Genomic DNA, 18091 nt, shown 5'->3' on the forward strand with positions numbered 1-18091 from the left:
CAGGGTTAGCGGATCTTCACAGGGGTTCCTTCGGGCCTGCGTGGGTAGCCACTGCCTGCACGTCCTTCTCAGTGCTCCACTCTCGCACAGTTAGAGCAGACACAGGGCGGCACAGGCGGAGGCTGCCCCGGCGCCTGCAAATGCACGCTAAGCGGGCTGAGGTTAAATCTTGCGCCCTTTGTTCCAGGCAGCGGAGAGCGAGTGGGTCCGTGCCCGCCCGCCCGGCCCGCTCTGGCCGGGTGCAGGGCCTGCTGGAGCAGAATGGCACGAAAATGCACGGGGGAACGCCGCGTCGGGCAGGGGCGCGCGTGTGCGCGGGCCCTCTCCGTGCCAGCCTCCCGACTTCGGGGTGCCGCGCTCTCCGGCGCCCTCGCCGGGGCCCAGCCTCAGTGCCAGGCGATCCCCCGGGCCCGCCGCCACCGCCGGCGGGAAAGCGCCCGGCGTCCCGGCGTCACGCGCCAGCAACCGGGCGCGCGGCGCGCGGGACGGGGGCGGGGCGGGGGCGGGGCCAGCGCGCCCGAGGCGGGGCGGGGCGGGGCGGGGCGGGGCGGGGCGGGAGCCGGGCACAGGAAGCGCTGGGAGGCCCGAGCCGTCCCAGGGTGCCCCGCGCGGCGTGGACTCGGGCCGCTGCCGCCATCCCGCTGGCGAGAGGGAGAGAGAGGCCCGCCCGCTCGCCGGTCGGGCCAGTGTGGGCCAGTGCGTGAGGGCGCGGGGGGCCGTGTCAGCGAGACGCAGAGCGCAGCCGCCACCAGCAAACGGACATGTTGGAGCCCAGCGCCGCCGCCGCCTCCTTTTCCTCATCCTCCGAACGGGACTGAGAGGGGGCCCGCCACCCTCCGCCTCTGCCGCCCGCCCCGCCGCCTCGGCCTCAGCCTCTTCCTGCCCGGCCTCTGGCTCCACCGCTCGTCGCTTCCCCCCCGCCCCTCAGGCCCGGCCGGTTCCCGGCCCCGCTCCGCCGCGGCGCGAGGTCTATGTGACCGGCGGGCCCGGAGCAGCCGCCGCCGCAGCGCGAACATGGACGCCGTCAACGCCTTCAACCAGGAGGTGAGGAGTGCTCGGGGCTAGGGGGTGCCGGGCCTGCCGCGGGAGCCGGGGCTCCGTTTCTCCCGCCGCCGGAGGTTTAAAGCTTTGGTCGGGGTGGGGACGCTTCCTGCCCGGGTTCCGGGGCGGCGGGGCCTGCGCGCAGCGGCCTGCGGTCCGGGAGAGGTCGCGGCGGCCACGGAACCGACCCCACACCCCTCCCCCATCGCCCACCCCCGGGCGGCGACCTCGGGCTGCCCCCTCGCCCCCTTCCGGCCTCCCCCAGCCCGCGTCTGCGCCGGTGCCTCTAACTTCGCCCTCTTTCAGGTCCGGGCGCTCTCGCTCTCTGCTCCCAGCCCCGTTACTGGCTTCGCAGTGCCGGGAGCCCGCAAGGGGCTAAGAAAGAAGCGCGGGCGGGCGTGTGGGGTTGGGGGCGGGGGAGCGGGAGCATCTGCCGGTCGCTGGGCTGGCGGAGCAGCGGCCTCGGCTCTCCTGTTGCTCAGGCCGCGGCGCGGCAGCGGCTGGACTCTGATCCCGGGTCGGGGAGGAGTTGGAGAGGGTGTTCATCCCCTTCTCCCGGGATTCACATACGTGGGAAATGGGGTTCCCAAATGAAGAGGGGTGGCTCCTTATCATTTCCAGTCATGCACACAATCCTCTTAATGGGCTCGGTGGCCCCAACGTGACACCTAAAAAGTTGAATGGGAGAGGAGTACTTGCTCCGCCTCAGTCCGGTAGAAAGCCGGCTTTGGCCTCCAGTCCCCCACCCTCGCACTCCTCCCGCGGTAGTTAATCCGCGGCTCCCTTCTAGGGGAACATTTACATGTGAAAACCTCCCCAAACCGGGAACAAAGCTGCCTGCCGCCTTAAAGCTCTATAGTTTTATCTCAAGTCTGATTCCAGGTGCTGTTTTTGGAGCGTAGAGTCCACACGTCCTCTTCATCAGAATCGATTTGGGGAGAGGGGACTTGACCATTGGTGATTTGAAATACAGTTACAGAATGGAAACTTGTCATAGGTTGAGTTGGATTATTTTCCTTTTCCAAACACTGAAGATAAACCCAACATTGAAAAAGTGAGATGTAGTGCTGTAGCTCTAGATGTCTTGATACGGCGTTAAAAACTTGCATCTCACAGTAAGGTTTTGTAATTTCACTTGTAACAGAATTAACGTGCGGTAACTTTCCTTTAGATTTGCAGTCCCGTAATGTGGGATCTTCCAGCAACACGGCAGTTAGGATCTTTTATTGCCTTACAGATTATCCTAGAAATGATTTGTCTTTAACCGATGGGTGCATAAAATGTCTTAACTGGAGTAGCAACTGGTGTTGGACAGTGTGATGATTTTCAAAATAACGAAATAACATTTCCTAATATTTGATGGCTAGAGAATTTCTGATATTGCTCCAAAGATTTCAGGTCTGGAAGTTGACTTGGTTTCTTGAAGGCGAAGTTTACTTGGAGTGTTGGCTCCATGAGGGCAGGGAGTTTCTGTTCTTTCCTCCTCCTCTCACCATAGGAGGCCAATATGCGTTGAATGCATGAGAATTTTACAAATGGTACAACAGTTTTTAAAAATTATAAGTACATTTCTTTCCCAAGATAAAACCTTATTGACTCTTTTTAATGTCAACTTATAATGAAGAAGGGGATTTTTAGAGTATTCTCAAGATCAGAAGTATTTAATTCTGAGTTAAGCAGTGTGGAAGTTGACAGTAAGCACATTAAGCAAAATATCTTACGTTCTGGAAAAGTGTGATCAGGAGTTTTTACTTTGAAAAACAAAAATAAGGTAGGATACTGATTTCTCAAAAAAGGGAAATGGTATTTTAACCTTTTTAAAATGTACAAAATGAGAGTTTTCCTGTCATTATTCACCTTTCTGCTCAAATTTTTATTTCCATTCCTACTCTTTATGAACTGCAAATTACATTATGTTAGGTGTGTGTTGCCAGTTCTGATTTCTGAAGAAACTTTCTTCTGGAGAAATTAGTCTGACTTTAAAATTCATCTTCTTGTGTTGTTTGATTTGTAGTCCTTCTCGGTTATAACTCCCCATTCATGAAATGTTATTGGTTAGTTTCTTGTAACCTCAAATCTCCCAAGTCTTACTTTAATTCTATAAACTTTTAAATGCGTGCTCAGCTACAAAGCTTTGTCCTGAATACTGTGGTACTACCAAGGATCTCTGTCCCCTAGGAGCCTGATCTAATAGAGGACACAAGACTTAGGCAAATAACTTTAACATGTGATAGAACAACTTCCTTTGGGGCTCTTAAAAAATACCCTGGGATGGCTATGGGGGATCAGTGAAGACTTGGGAAGAGAAGGTGGAGTAAGTTTTAGGATTTCAGAAGGTGTAGAAAGTAGTGATTGAAGGGCAACAGTGCTGAGGAGTGAACAGTAGTTTGATTCCAAAGGCTACTGGAAAGTAAAGATGGTTAAGTAATTCGGGGCCTGACAAGTTTCATGTCTGTCTAATGTGTTTAAATTTCACTTTTAGGCTCTGGATAAACTGAAGGCTTTAAGTAGTGGGGTGATATAATCAAGAAAACTGCTTGATTTGTATATATTGTAGAAGGCAGAGATTTGAGGAAGATTGGCATTTTGAGGACTGAGGTAGAATTGAGTAAAATCTGAACTTGGCCTGTCTATAGTGGTAGGGAGAGGAGGGATCCGTGGACCTGCCATCTGAAAGGCTAATAAGCTCCTTTTGCCCCCACATTCTAGGTGCTGGGAAAGTGGTGATGCTGCTCTCACAAGTCAGGCAGTTAGCATAAGCATATTTAGTGGAAGAGGAAATATGTTTGGTTTTTTAACAGGTTGAGATTGAGTGGAAAAGTCAACGTGGAAATTTTTGGCAAGCAGTTGGGCATGTAGGACTCAAACTTGGAAGCAACCAAGAAATAGAGGAAGACATATGGGAGTCACTCTCAGATGTGCCCTGGAGAAAATTGAGGGGGGGAGAAAAGGAATTAATATTTAATAAGCATCTATGGCGTATCAGGCATTTTATAAATACGTGTCTGATATTCCCACAACCTTGCACAGACATCCATTTATAGATGAGGAAACTGATTTTCAAAGAAGTTAAATAACTGGCCCAGGGGCATACTGTCAGCTAATGGTAGCGCTGGGATTTGAATGCACATCTCCCCATCTTAATTGCTGCCTAAAGATAATATTTTGTATAATACAGTTACAGGTTACAGGTTAAGACTTAAGAAAACTACTAAAATTTGAGAGTAATGGAATCTGAAGTTTAAGGTTGAGTGGTGATGAAGGAGATAAGGAAATAAAGGTCACAAATGTAGTCTTTTTTAGAAGTTTGGTTGTGAGGGATTTAAGGACAAAGTTGCCTCAAGAATGAAGGGAAAGAAGAGCAGTTAACAGGGTAGGAGGCACTAGTGGTAGGCCATTTGTATGTTTGTATAGCATATATGTGATCTTAGCCTTAATAAGTGATGTTGAAGCCCTGGTCTCAGGAGTAGAAGTTTGAGCATGTTGGGGGAGGGTAAGTGTAGAGAAGCACAGTTTAAAAATAAAAGGGCTTGCTTGGAACACAATTGTGGCTAAAAGGAAGGGTACAGATCAGCACGGGTAAAAGAGGTCAGTATCTCTGATACAGGAAGGAAGATAAAAAGAATGAAGTTATTAAAGACACCCTTTAAACAGGAGTTTTATGGTGAGACGCTTTGTTAAGTGTTGTAAAAAGATGAGTGAAAAAAATGAGTGACTAATTATAGCCAATACTTGTTTTCTGCTATGTTTATGTATTCCTTAATGTGAAGAGTTTGGTATTTTGTAAGTTTGTTGAATGAATGAAAGTTACAGATTGGTTAATCCATTGATTTCATTTTTAGCCTTTAACCAATCTTTTCTAATCCCAACAGATTGTATCTTCCCACACTTTTGGGAGGGGAGCAGCATTTATGATTTTAAGACTTTTAATTAGGGGCAGCTGGGTGGCTCAGTCGGTTAAGCATCAGACTCGATTTTGGCTCAGTCCTGAGATCAAGCAGGTTGGGCTCAGAGCTCAACATGGAGTCTGCTTGAAATTCTCCCTTTCCCTCTGCCCCTCCCTGCATGAGCGCAGGACACCTGTACTTACTTGCTCTCTCTAAAATAAAATCTTTTCTTAAAAAAAGACTTAAAGTATAAGAAAGTGCAGAGAAGATATAACAAGAATGGACAGTTGTTACTATTATAAGTGTTTTTAATTTAAGCTTAAAGTATTACAAGTTAAAGTCCTTTCCTCCCACAGAGGCAATCAAAATGCATTTAGTATCAATCACTGTGGTACATAAGCAGTATATAATCTGTATTTTGATATGCATAAGTGGTATATATACTCGTGGGGTTTTTTTTCTCAAACGTTGTTAATATTAAGATTTCATTCTAATGCTGGGTAGTATGCCATCATTTGAATAAACCATATTTTACTTATCTGGTTCCCCAGTTGATGAACATTTAAGTTGCTTCTCAGTTATTGCTGACAAACACTGCATGAACTTTCTCAAACATACCTCCATTGTATAAGAGTCTCTCTGGGGCAGCTGTTCTCAAACTTTGGATTTTGACTCCTTTAACTCTTTTTTTTTTTTTTTTAAAGATTTTATTTATTTATTTGACAGAGACACAGCGAGAGAGGGAACACAAGCAGGGGGAGTGGGAGAGGGAGAAGCAGCCTTCCCGCCGAGCAGGGAGCCCGACACGGGGCTTGACCCGAGGACCCTGGGATCATGACCTGAGCCGAAGGCAGACGCTTAACGACTGAGCCACCCAGGCGCCCCTTGACTCCTTTAACTCTTAAAGGTTAAGGACTACAGAGAGCTTTTGTATCTGTGGATGATACCATATATATATAATATGTCTTTGGGATATTTATCATCTTAGAAATTTAATCTGAGAAATACATTTATTGAAAATCACAAATCCATTATATTTTAACATAAATAACATTTTAAATGAAAAATAATGTTTCCCCCCCCAAAAGTGAGAAGAGTGACATTGTTTTATATTTTTGCAAATCTCATTTAAACTTTGGTTTGTAAACCTGGATTCTCATATCTACTTCTTTATTCAGTCTCTTGTAATTAGACACATCAGGTAGCCTCTGGAAAACTTTGCTGTACACTTGTGAGAAAATGAATGAAAGGGGCAAGAAATGTTTTAGTATTAAAATGAAAACAATTTTTACCTCACAGACCACTGAAAGGAACTCAGACTCCCAGGGATCCTCAGATTATTTTTAGAGAACTACAGCGCTGAGATACTGAGGTGGTGTACATACAATGTTATGTTGAAGTGCAGGAAGAAAATACAAGAACTTTAACATTCATTTTTATTTTTAAACTCAGATTAAGCTTTATGAATATTTTATGTATGAATTTATGTTGGTACACTTACCACTGGGCTGTCAGTCTTGAACCACCATATTATCCTGAAGGAAGAGTTGTGTTCCACATATCAGCGGGGAACTTGCCACCCCTTTCTTTTCCCACTGGAAATTTTTGTGTATGGACTATCGTATGTTTTACCTCTTGATTACTAGGTATGGTTATCTTCCAGAATTTAAATCAGATGATGAAGATACTTTAAGTATTTTTTTCTAAACCTGTTAATGTTCGTCTTTAGTTGTTCTTGATCATTTCCTTCCAAGTCTATCTAAAGCAGTGGACAAAGAGTTGACACAAGATTCTTAACTGTGTGAAAGAGATGTAGAGGACCAGGCCACAGTTGAAGTAAAATTGAAGGTTTTTTTCTTGCCTCATTTGACCATGTTATGCTGTTACCACAGGAGTTTTAGATACTAAAAGTTATCATGGTATTCCTCTGCTCTTTCTCGACTCTCAGAGAATTGCTTATCTCCAACAACAGTAGAGGTCTGGCCTTACGGTGAATGTAATAATGCTGGCTCTTCAGAGCTTTCTGTTGCAGCATTTATCACTGATGTTCTTGTTGAAAATAACCTCTACCCTAGAATTCTCACATTTCATTTAGTATTTTGTTTCAGAAAAAATTACATGGACACATGGTAAGGAGCTAATTCAGAGAAAAATTGGAGTAATGGAAAAGTTGGCTTATAAATCTTGTGAAACAGGGTTCAGGACATAAAACTACCTGGCAGAAAGTTGACAAATGGTAGTTGGTATTGGGGCAGGGTGTTTTTTTTGCCAGATATAAATTGTAGGTTCTCTGCCATGGAACCCAAGTGAATATAATTACTTCAGCATTCCAGGTAACTTGTGTAGATATCTGCACACCTTGAAGTCTTGTTTTAAAATATGTTTTGGTAACATGGTAGGAAAAAAGTTCTTACATAAATGATGGACCCTTAGTATTGTTCATAACATTTGTTGAGATAATATGCCAGATTTTTTTTTTAAGCATACTTCAGAGCAACGGCATACATCTTTAATGATGAGCTAAAAACAAGCTACACGACGTTATCAGCTATGTAGAATAAGCAGTTTGCCCATTATTCAAATTTTTGGTAACATTAGTTGATTAATACTCTTTCTATGGAACAGGAAAAAGTAGAGTTTGGTAGTAGTTCAGCTTGCCTTAGGACTAGGCCTTGAAAAGATCTGTTGAAAGCTTAGACTTCAAGAGACGTGTCTGCATTTCTCTGTTAATATTATGTGTGATTAGCAGTGTACTATCACGATTTTTTGTTTCTTGTTTTTTTTGAGAACTATTAAGATTTCACAAACAGTATTATAATTTATTATACCCTGGTCACCTTCGTCCTATTAAGTATTTGCATGGTTTATTGATTACATTTCATTGCTTTATAGCTAGAGCTCTTTATTGGTCCTTGTGAAGGCATAAATATAGAAACTTTGATATTCCAGTGAAGCACATTGTACTGATTAGTAGTGAATTTGCAAGAAATCCAATGTAACTCTGGAGTGAAGTTAAGAATTAGAAGCTAAAGTTTTGATGGAGTCACGGGGTGGGTAGTGGGGGAGACGGCAGGGCTCAGTGAAAAGTAGAGGGCCATCCAAGTTCTTCTGAAAGTTATAATTTGTGTTTGGATAATTGGTGATTTTGGTATAAACCTATGTGGGTCAGTAATCCTAGTTGGAAGAGACTGTAGAGCAGTGGCACACCTTGCATATTTGACATCCAGAGCACAATTTTTCTTTTTAATACATCCCTCTGCTACAACAAAATTAATTCCAGAAATAATCATGAGAATGGCCAAGAAAGAAACCTGAACTTTATGCCGGTTGCAAATATATATATACAACAGTGGAAAAAAGTTAATATTTTTAAATTGCATTGATACTTTTTTTGAAAAGCTTACCTACATACTGGTCTGTCATATTGACTTACTATGATATTCCAGTTTCTTTTCAAGCCTTACCTTCTGCATATTTGTTAGTGATTGTCAAGATGATCTTCACACATTTGTGTTCCGTAGACAGTTATAGCCCGCTTGATCAGTCTTCACCCATAATTGATTAAAGAATACTTTTTATTAGTTTTAATTATGAAAAGCTGTATATAAAGCAACAGACATACACTAGTTAGGGAGCCTTAAATATAAGTTAACCTTTGGTTAGAAATTTAGGAAAAAACCACTTCACAATAAATCTAAAAATCTAGAATGTCTTTCCACATTGATTGTAGTGACTTTCAAATGTCTCCTCACTAAAAAAAAAAAATTCACTGAAATGTTTCCACCGAAAAATTCAGTATAGATTTCTATTAGTTAAACATTCTTTAAATTATGTGTAAATGTCTACTTCCTTACATTTTGTAGAGTAGTAATGGCATTCTCCATGATTTTTATTCATGGATCTTCAAGCTCTGTGTTCCACTATACTGTTGCTCAGGGCTGATTCTGGCTGTTTGTAAATATTTATACCAGAAAAATAGATTTCAGAAAGAAGAATTGCACTCAGCTATCGTATTTTGAATGTACTCTTTAAACACATACACACACGTATATTGGAACCACAGGATTGGAGAAAGAAACAGCCTAAGTGCAGGCTATCCTAAATCTCTTTGTAGTGACTCTCCAGATGAACAGGTATGGTGAATCTGCATATTTTGGGCACTCACCACATAACTGGAGGATTTCCTAATGAATTTCCACTTAGAATAGATGGCTTAATAGAGGATATGTAGTAAAAGTGTATAGATTTGATGCTTATATATTGTTAAAACTTAAGTCACCACAGCAATAGATTAAAACTTAAGCATCTCAGTCAACAACATATTTTAGGGGAAGGAATATTTTATACGTGATATTATTTAGAATTGCCAGTGCTTAGTGATGCTAAAAGGATGTCAATTTTATTAATTGTATTTAGAGTCTTTAGAGACAATTTACCCACTGATTGCCTGACCTGTATTTGCTTCTCCCATTGTCCCACTGTTACCTTAGAGAGCAGTAGTTGACCAACTCTGTAGTCTGTAAATCTCCTTCTGCAATATTTATTATATATCTTTATGCATTTTATCATGATTATTCTACTTTTTTCCCCCTTTTGACTTTGTCAGAGCTGAGTTTTAGCTGAAGTAGAATTATACCCTGCTGAAAAGAAGCCTATAATATGGAAATTTACAGTAATACGCCTTTTAAGCCTTTAGGAAACAAAATATTCTTTAGACTTTAATGGCCATATATCACCTCGTTCACCTTAATTAAGAGATGCTGAATAATAAATCCCTTTGGAAAGGACAGCCAGGTTTGGGGTTCATTGGAGATATGTTCAAATCTTTATAAAGGCTTTAATTATTGTTTAATGTCAAAAATAGGCAAATCCATAGAGACAGATTATTGGTTGGTGGCAGGGAGGAATGGGCATGGAATTTTTTGGAGGGGATTAAAGTATTCTAAAACAAAATAGTGCTGATGGCTGCCCAACTCTAAATATAATAAAAACAAAAACAAAAAAACACTGAATTGTATACTTTAAAGGGGTGAGCTTTATGGTATATGAATTATATCTCAAACCTGTTTAAAAAATAGGAAAACGTTAGTTTTTAGCACATCATTTCCATTGTTTTGTTGCTTAATCTGATTTTCTTTCCATTGAAAACAGTATCTAGTAGCTACCAAGAGGCACTGTAAATTATTTTGTTGATCCTGAATCGTAAGTTTGTTTTATAGGGTATCTTTAGTTTTTACATGCTATTTTAAGTAATCCAATGGGGACAGTTCAGGGGAAGGACAGGAAAGGAATCCTGCATTTGCTCCTTAACCCACCAGCCAGATGCAGCTAATGGGCTAAGAGTTTTATATAGGTGTGTCTTTCCATTCTTTTCATTTTAAAGGTAAGGAAACCGAAGAGGTGGTGTGAATTGACCAAGGTCACACCGTGTAGAAATGGCAGTTCGGAGATTTGACTGAGTACTCTGAGTACCCATCTGAGCCCAGTCCATAGCCCCACACAGTTGTGCTGAAGGTTTTTGAGCAGTGGATCTTTGTCTGCTGGAGTGTTTATGAGAGGAGAGGGATCACTAACAACTTTTGTACATCTGAAGCATGGTTGCAAGTGCACCAAAATGTATACTTTTGGAAGGATTTGTAGAAGTTTAAGAATAATGAAGTTTGGTAAGTTTTTAAGTCATGCATAGATAATCCATATTTAAAACTTAAATGCACTTTTAGGCCTTTATATTTCTTTCACTAATTTATATTCACAATTAAAATTTTAAATTGATTGAGGATTTAATAAATGCTAACATTTTCAATTTTAGTCCCATACTTGCGCATAAATCCATTCATGACAACTTTGTGGAAATAACTGGTTATAAATGAGATACATTAAGTATGGGATAATTTTTCTTTTTTCTTCTAATCAAACAATTTTATATCCAGAACTGATTTTTCTTTTTTCTTTTTTTTTTTAAAGATTTTATTTATTTATTTGACAGAGACATAGCGAGAGGGAACACAAGCAGGGGGAGTGGGAGAGGGAGAAGCATGCTTCCCACTGAGCAGAGAGCCTGATGCGGAGCTCGATCCCAGGATCCTGGGATCATGACCTGAGCCGAAGGCAGACACTTAATGACTGAGCCACCCAGGCGCCCCTAATTTTTATTTCTTCTGTTGAAGTCTAGGAGGAAATATTTAATTCACAATTTTTTTTTTTTTTTTTTTAAAGATTTTATGTATTAGAGAGAGAGCACAGGCAGGGGCAGAGGGAGAAGGAGAAGCAGGCTCCCTACTGAGCAAGGAGCCCAATGCAGGGCTCCATCCTAGGATCCCGGATCATGACCCAAGCTGAAGGCAGACGCCCTTCACAAAAATGTTCTGTAGCCAATTTGGGGGGATGTAAAGTTCACTAGTGAGGCACAGTAAAAGTAATTTTGCAATCTGGAATCTGCTGGTAGAGCAATGGCACAGATAAAATATTTGCCATTTCTTAAAATCACCTGCCTATTTCTTGATCAAGTGAAAAGAAAGAAGTGGAGGATTGATTGCAATTCGGTGAACCAAAATGTAGCTAAGGAATAGAAAAATCGTTGTCCTAAGCTGGAACTGAATGGGTTAAAAGCCCTGCTAAAGAGAGGCAGCCTTGGTTCTTTTTTTTTTTAAAGATTTTGTTTATTTTTATTTATTTGACAGAAAGAGAGAAACAGCATGAGAGGGGATAGGGTCAGAGGGAGAAGCAGGCTCCCCGCCGAGCCGGGAGCCCGATGCGGGACTCGATCCCAGGACTCCGGGATCATGACCTGAGCCGAAGGCAGTCGCTTAACCAACTGAGCCACCCAGGCTCCCGAGGCAGCCTTGGTTCTAAAGTGAAAAGTTTTGAGTGAGGGGCGCCTGGTTGGCTGGGTGAGTAGAGCATGGGACTCTGGATCCTGGAGTTGTGAGTTTGAGCCCCAGCTTGGGTGTACAGATTATTTTTAAAAAAATTTTTGGGTAAAGGGTAGATTCTTGGAAATGATAGGAGAGTTAGTTTTAAGTGAAGAATAAGTTAAGGACATAGTTTACAGAGTAAGTTGTGAGAAATTAACTGCTTAGAAAATTAGTTCTGCCAGCAGCAAATGGTGACAAATAGGGCTTGGTGATATAATTAAGAAGTGGGAATAATGCAGATGATGTTTAAACTGTTGTTTGCCATATTCTGTTTTCTTTCTTTCCTTTTTTTTTTTTAAGGTTTATTTATGTATTTTAGAGAACTCCAGAGCGCTGGCGGGAGGGGCAAAGGGAGAGGGAGACAGAGTTCCAGGTGGACTCCCCGCTGAGTGCAGAGCAGACTCAAGACCCTGAGATCACGCCCTGAGCCAAAACCAAGAGTTGGGCGCTCAACCAACTGTACCACCCAGACGCCCCTGCCATATTCTATTTTCTTAATGTACATAGAAATATAAGTAGTTAACTCAAAAGTAGTTTTGTATTTAATATTAATGTTCTTTATTTGCACTTATAGATGTGTATTTTGTAAAGCATTACTCCAAATTCTGGAACTAGGAGAAAAGTTGGAGAGTTTGTAGGAGGATGTAGTAAGGTAAAGCATATAGGAAAAGTATGAAATTTTTTTTTTAACTTGAGAATATTCTGTGCAGCTGTGTTGTAAAAATATCTGGTTAGGGATCTTTAGAAATCTGAAAAGTGAATTTTGTGGAGAAATAAATGGAACTATTTTCTAGTGTTTAAGTCAAATGAAAGACTGCTCAGTAGGAGCAGGGAGACAATGGTTTCTTTTTCCTCACTCTTTGTTTTAAAAGGCCTTGTACATTTGCTCCATCTTAGGAATATTTCATATTAATGCCAGACTGTCTTGTCTCTTTAGACCTTCGTCTAAGCAAGTTTTGAAAATTGGTTAAAACATGTGGGTTTCAAAGGACTTTTGACTCTATGGAAGTCAGAATTTGCTTGGCAGTAAAGTATGTCAGTAATTAAAGGGATTCTTTAATGTGCAGAGGTCAGCAAAATACAAAGATAGTGATTTCTCAAATTTGGGTTTTATATCCACAAGGGCATCAGTTATTATAAGGATTTAAAGGGGCAAAATTTTAAGTTTATTTTAAAAAATATGTTTAATAATTTTGAAAAATTTTGGTAACTGTTAACTTCAAAGACAAGGTTTAATCCATGAATAAGATATATCTGATAATGATGGTTCTGTGTATTTATTATATTTATTTTATTATATTTATAATCAAAAGTTGAGAAATGCATTTTTGTCTCAGACACAAAGTTTTTGATTTTTAAAATCAATGGATTTTAATTTTTTTCCTTTTAAAATTAGTGCAAGTTATGTAAAATTAAATTAGGAAATAAAAGAAAATACCATCCCACTGAATAGCATTAACATTTTATAGTGTTTTAGTCTTTTTCCCCTTCCACTTGTGTTTGGAAATTTTTATATGGCTACCAGATCTTTTTAATAACAAGAAATTATTTTCTAATTTTAAAATAGTCATGGAAGATTTGAGCACATACGATTATTGTTTTAGATAAACTTCTAGAAGTGGAATTGTTGGCTTAAAAGATAAGTTGTTTTTGTTTTGTTTTGTTTGTTTGTTTTTAGTTCTTGATATATAGCTTTAAATTTCCTTTTGAAATTAAAACTCCCCAATTAGGTCTCATCAGAAGAGGGCTCTCTTTGCTTGATGCTAATCTACATTCATGCAGGTTAGACAATTGAAGAATTGTATCTCGTTTTAGTTTGTACTTCTTTGATTATTGGTAAGGATGAACTTTTTTTTCTGTTAATTGGCTATTGGGGTTTCCTTTGTTAATTGAGTTACTTTTCTGTACATATTTTTCAATTTTACTGTCTCTTACTGTTTGTACATGTTCTACTTTCAGGTAAAACGGCAGAGTTGGTAGAATGGCATTGTTCATGTGATTGGTTTGCAATTGTCTGTACTTCCCAACCCATTCCCCATCATGTCAAATTGCCCAGTATTAAGAAAGTATTAGTTTGAACAAACCTTTGGTAAAGTGTATTTAAGGCATAAAGTGAAATGCCATGTAAAAGGAGCTGTTAACTATCCCTTCCCTAATTGTTCTAGCAATATTTTATAGAGTTGTCTTCAGGCTGTAATTAGATGGACAAAAGCATCTTTGCAGGAAAAATGATCTTAATTTTTTTTCCTAATTGTTTCCTTTTGTTAAGAAATGCAATGTGTACTTTTATAAAGTGTTTATATGTTAATAAACATTAAAGTTATGTTGGATTTAACTCCTTGATTTGGTTGAAACCCATGTGTCTGATAAATTGAGTCAAATGAATGAAACAGGAAAAAAGACTAGAATTAATTGCTCTGATATCTGCATCTGTCAGTAGGGAGATTTGAGTACCAGCATGTCATTGTCAATGTACATTGACAATGTACAATGTACATACAATGCTTCCTTTTGGAAGCATTCATATCTTTTCTTTAAAGTTTGTAAATAAGTATTAATAACACCAGCTTAAGGCAGAATTTGTCATCTTGGAGGTAGTAATAGCAAGGAAGGAGTACTGCGTATATAATCAGTATAATTCGTTATAAAATAAATTCAGGAAAACAAATTTTTTAAAGTTTAGGGGGGAAAAAGATAGAGGTAAGTATTCCATTGAAAGATTCCTAAAGGAAACATTGAGGGATTAGGTAGGGGTTAGAAGAATTATTTAGACTAATATGGTCTTCTAATTCTTTTCACTGCTTTTCCTATTTCAAAGAATAGGAAATGGCACATTCCAGAAATCGAAGACTCAATGCTAATAACTTTTATCTTTGCTGGTTCTGTTTGTTTTATGAACTTCTAGAAATTTCTAATCTAGGAGCCAGAACAGATTCATTAACAACTCCATAGCAGACCAAATTAAACTTTTTTCTTTTGTGAAGTGTTTTATCTAGTAAGGACTATAAACCAAATATTTCAGAAAGATATTTGTCATTATTTCATCATGAATAAGTTAGAAAAATATAGGCAGGATGAGAGTATTAAGTGAATTTGAGCTGACAGGCAGTGTCCAAGGAATATCCAGGTCATCCCACAAGTAGGTCCTGTTCTTACTAATTTTTAAAAAACCATTGAGTTGGAAGAAGGCATATAAAGCACATTCATGAAAGTTCATGAAATTTATAAGCTGATCAGAGTAGCTGCTACATCAAGTAGCAGAAAATTATTTCCAGATGACCTAAGTAGATTGAAAGGACTGTCAGAAAACAACATAAAGTCAATATGAAGATCTAGTTTTGATAGAGATTCCATTGAAAACAGTTTGAGGGTTTTGGTTCATTATAGGTGTGAGTTAACAATGAATTAAGCACTGTTTTGTTTTTGTTTTGTTTTGTTTTTTAAATAATGTTCCAGGGACCCTGGGTGGCACAGTAGGTTAAGCGCCCAACCCTTGGTTTCGGCTCAGGTCATGATCTCAGGGTTGTGAGATGGAGCCCTGTGTTTGGGCTCCGAGCTCAGAGAAGTCTACTAAAGTTTCCCTCTCCCTTTTCCTCTGCCCATTCCTGCCCACACGCGCGCTTTCTCTCTCTCAAATAAATAAATCTTTTAAAGAAAGAAGGAAAGAAAAAGTTCTTCCCTATCCACTTCAGACTCCTAGAACTTATTATATGTTGCCTTACTTTGCAGATCTGATTGGGTTAAAGATCTTGGAAGGGGTTAATTATCCTGAATTATCTAGATGAGCACAGTGTAATCCCAAGGGTCCTTAAACGAAAGAGGGAGGAGAGTCAGAAAGTGATGTGACAGCAGAAGCACAAAGGTAAGGGAGAAGATGCTACCCTGTTGGCTTTGAAGATGGAGGAAGAGAAAGACCAAGAGCCAAAGGAATGTAGGCACCCTGTAGAAGCTGGAAAAGCCAAGGAATGTATTCTGCCCTAGAGCCTCCAGCACCTGCCGGCACTTGAATTCAGACTAGCGAGATTCTGACCTCCAAAACTGTAAGATAAGTTTGTGTTGTTTTTAAGCTAAGTTTGTGGTAATGTGTTATTGCAGAAATAGGAAACATTAAAAAAAAAAAAACCAATTCACTAGATTCCATTAACACAGTAATACATCTGGACGATGTCCATTTGGGGATATCATACTTAAAAGGAATAGCCAGGGTAGATGTAGAAATACCATTTCACTAATAGTTGAAGAAGATAGTTGAGTGGGAAACATGTTTAGTTATCTTTAAATATTTTATTGTGTAGGAGAGATCACTATTCAGAATTGGAACAGGAGAGAAGGTACCAGAAGGGAGATTGGGGGTTAGTACACAGGAGGCCTCTGTGACCATTGGAGCTGATTAGTTATGAGTTATTAAGCCTTATGTCATTTGGCAGAAGCTGTAGATATAAAAGTAGTTGTAAATTTGGTTTAAGTACCAGATTAGGTACAAAGGTGCTGTACGGCTTTAAGGGTTTTTGATACTATGGTATTGTCACTGTAGAGAAGATTTCTCTAAATGCAGTGTTTGAAAAGTAGATGTAATACAAAAAAGATTATTATGGTAAGGCATAACAAAAAATTAAGCTCAATGTGTGTGTAAAGATTCTCAGGGCGTTGTATAGCTTTATTTAGTGAGTCACTTAGATGTCAGGTACTAGGCTGAGATTTATGTGTATTACCTCATTTAATCCTAATAGCCTTATGAAATGTATACTGTTAATCCCCCTTTTCATATTTAAAAGATCCTTGAAATTTAGAGAGGTTAACTAAACTTCTCAAAGTTTATACTGTTAGTAAATAGCAGATTATCATGTTAACTTTGACTACCTCAAGCTATGAATGCAATAGGTGTCACAGGCCAAATATTCTCATTCTTTACCTTCTCTTGAAACTATTCCTTATTGATATAAGGGATCGTGAGGAATGATCCCTTTGTGTATCAGCCTTCTCTGTATGTCATATAGCAAGACTGTGTTCACATTTATACTTTCTGTAGTCACTCAGCTAGTGACAGAGCAAAAAGCCAAACACATCTGTTCCTGGCAAGTATATTTTTCTACTGATGCCTTCCAAGGGGGTCTTGTACCTTTTTCGGCCTACTGCTGGTTCTGCTATTTTGTATGAGAATTGCATGGGTTTCTCTGACTGCTTTGACATACTTGCTTTCATCGACAGATTACGCTAATTGTGACTAGAGGCTGTAATAGTAGGGAGAGTGCTGCTTCTAGTGATATTTATTGAGCACTTGCAGGTGATACATTAGTCATTCCATCTGCAAAAACTAACTCAGTTCTCATTGAAACCTCTGAAGTAGATAACTACCATGTCTTTTTTACATTTGAGGACACTGCATCCTACAGTATTATGTGATTTGTCCAGAATTGTGTACATGGCTGGACCCAGAATCAAAACCAGGTCTTTCTGACTCTTTCCAGAATACCCAAATATCTGATTTTTTTTTTTTCACTAGTAGAGCTTGTTGGAATTATATTAAATTTTATGGTTCTCACGCTTTTATATAAAGCCAATAGGTTTTTTTCCTTGAGGTTTGTTGGCTGAGATTGGATGTTGGTCAGAAATAACTAGAGCCCAAATTATCTTTACCCCTCTTTCGTCTCTATATGTACTATGTATTCTAAACTTGATTGAAAAATATGAAATTTTTTTCTGACTCGATGGTGCTTTTTTCCCCACAGTTTGTTCATAAGAAATATGTTAATGGCTTAAGGAATCTACTCATTATTGAAAGTTGACAGCAGTTAGTTTGGGCTTTATTTCCCTCATTTCTAAAACAAAAGACTTTTTCTCTGAGTCAGTGCCTTTGACTGTCACCCCTACAGTAAGATTTATAATTTTACATAGGTGTTTTTGCATACATACCCACACAGAAAACTGAGAAATTTCACCAAACAGTACTTACCCTTGCTGTGTACAGTGCTATTTTATTTTTTTACTCTATTCCACTAAAAAAGTTCCATCACACCCATTAAGCTCATTTTTATATTCTAATGTATCTCAGCCCACAGTTTGAAAAACACTTATCTGGATTATTTCCAGGATTCTTTCTCCTTTCAACAAAATTATGTGTGGTGGTAATAATAGGTAATGTCTATTGTGTACTTACTCTGTACTAGGTGCTGCATTAAGTGCTTTTTATATGTGTTGTTTGTATTAAACTTCCCTTAATATAAGTAGGGACTATTATTTTCATTTTAC

The 18091-nt window shown here is 39.7% G+C and overlaps 1 protein-coding gene and 1 long non-coding RNA gene across 12 annotated transcripts in view; both read left to right on the forward strand.

The window, feature by feature from the left end:
- The first annotated feature begins 593 nt into the window (after positions 1–593).
- The window catches only part of SCAF4 (SR-related CTD associated factor 4), a 152421-nt gene continuing 134923 nt past the window's right edge, over positions 594–18091 (forward strand). For 8 of the 11 annotated variants that reach the window (XR_010407761.1, XR_010407762.1, XR_010407740.1 and 5 more), the window contains exon 1: positions 594–1044. Coding sequence is in view for 3 of the 11 variants with exons in the window: in XM_064579560.1 (XP_064435630.1) it covers positions 1015–1044 (30 nt within the window). In the remaining 8 variants the exon portion in view is untranslated. The remainder of the gene's footprint in view (positions 1045–18091) is intronic. The other 3 variants (XM_045902561.2, XM_045902563.2, XM_064579560.1) reach the window with 2 other exon arrangements.
- On the forward strand, positions 1093–16023 carry LOC135362724 (uncharacterized). The gene is made up of 2 exons (XR_010407773.1): positions 1093–11818; positions 15572–16023. It is a non-coding gene; the product is annotated as an uncharacterized LOC135362724 (long non-coding RNA).

The sequence above is a fragment of the Mirounga angustirostris genome, unplaced genomic scaffold, assembly GCF_029215605.1.
Source record: "Mirounga angustirostris isolate CCGP_5_RB_7025 unplaced genomic scaffold, mMirAng1.0.hap1 SCAF_1, whole genome shotgun sequence".
Classification (NCBI taxonomy): Eukaryota; Metazoa; Chordata; class Mammalia; order Carnivora; family Phocidae; genus Mirounga; species Mirounga angustirostris.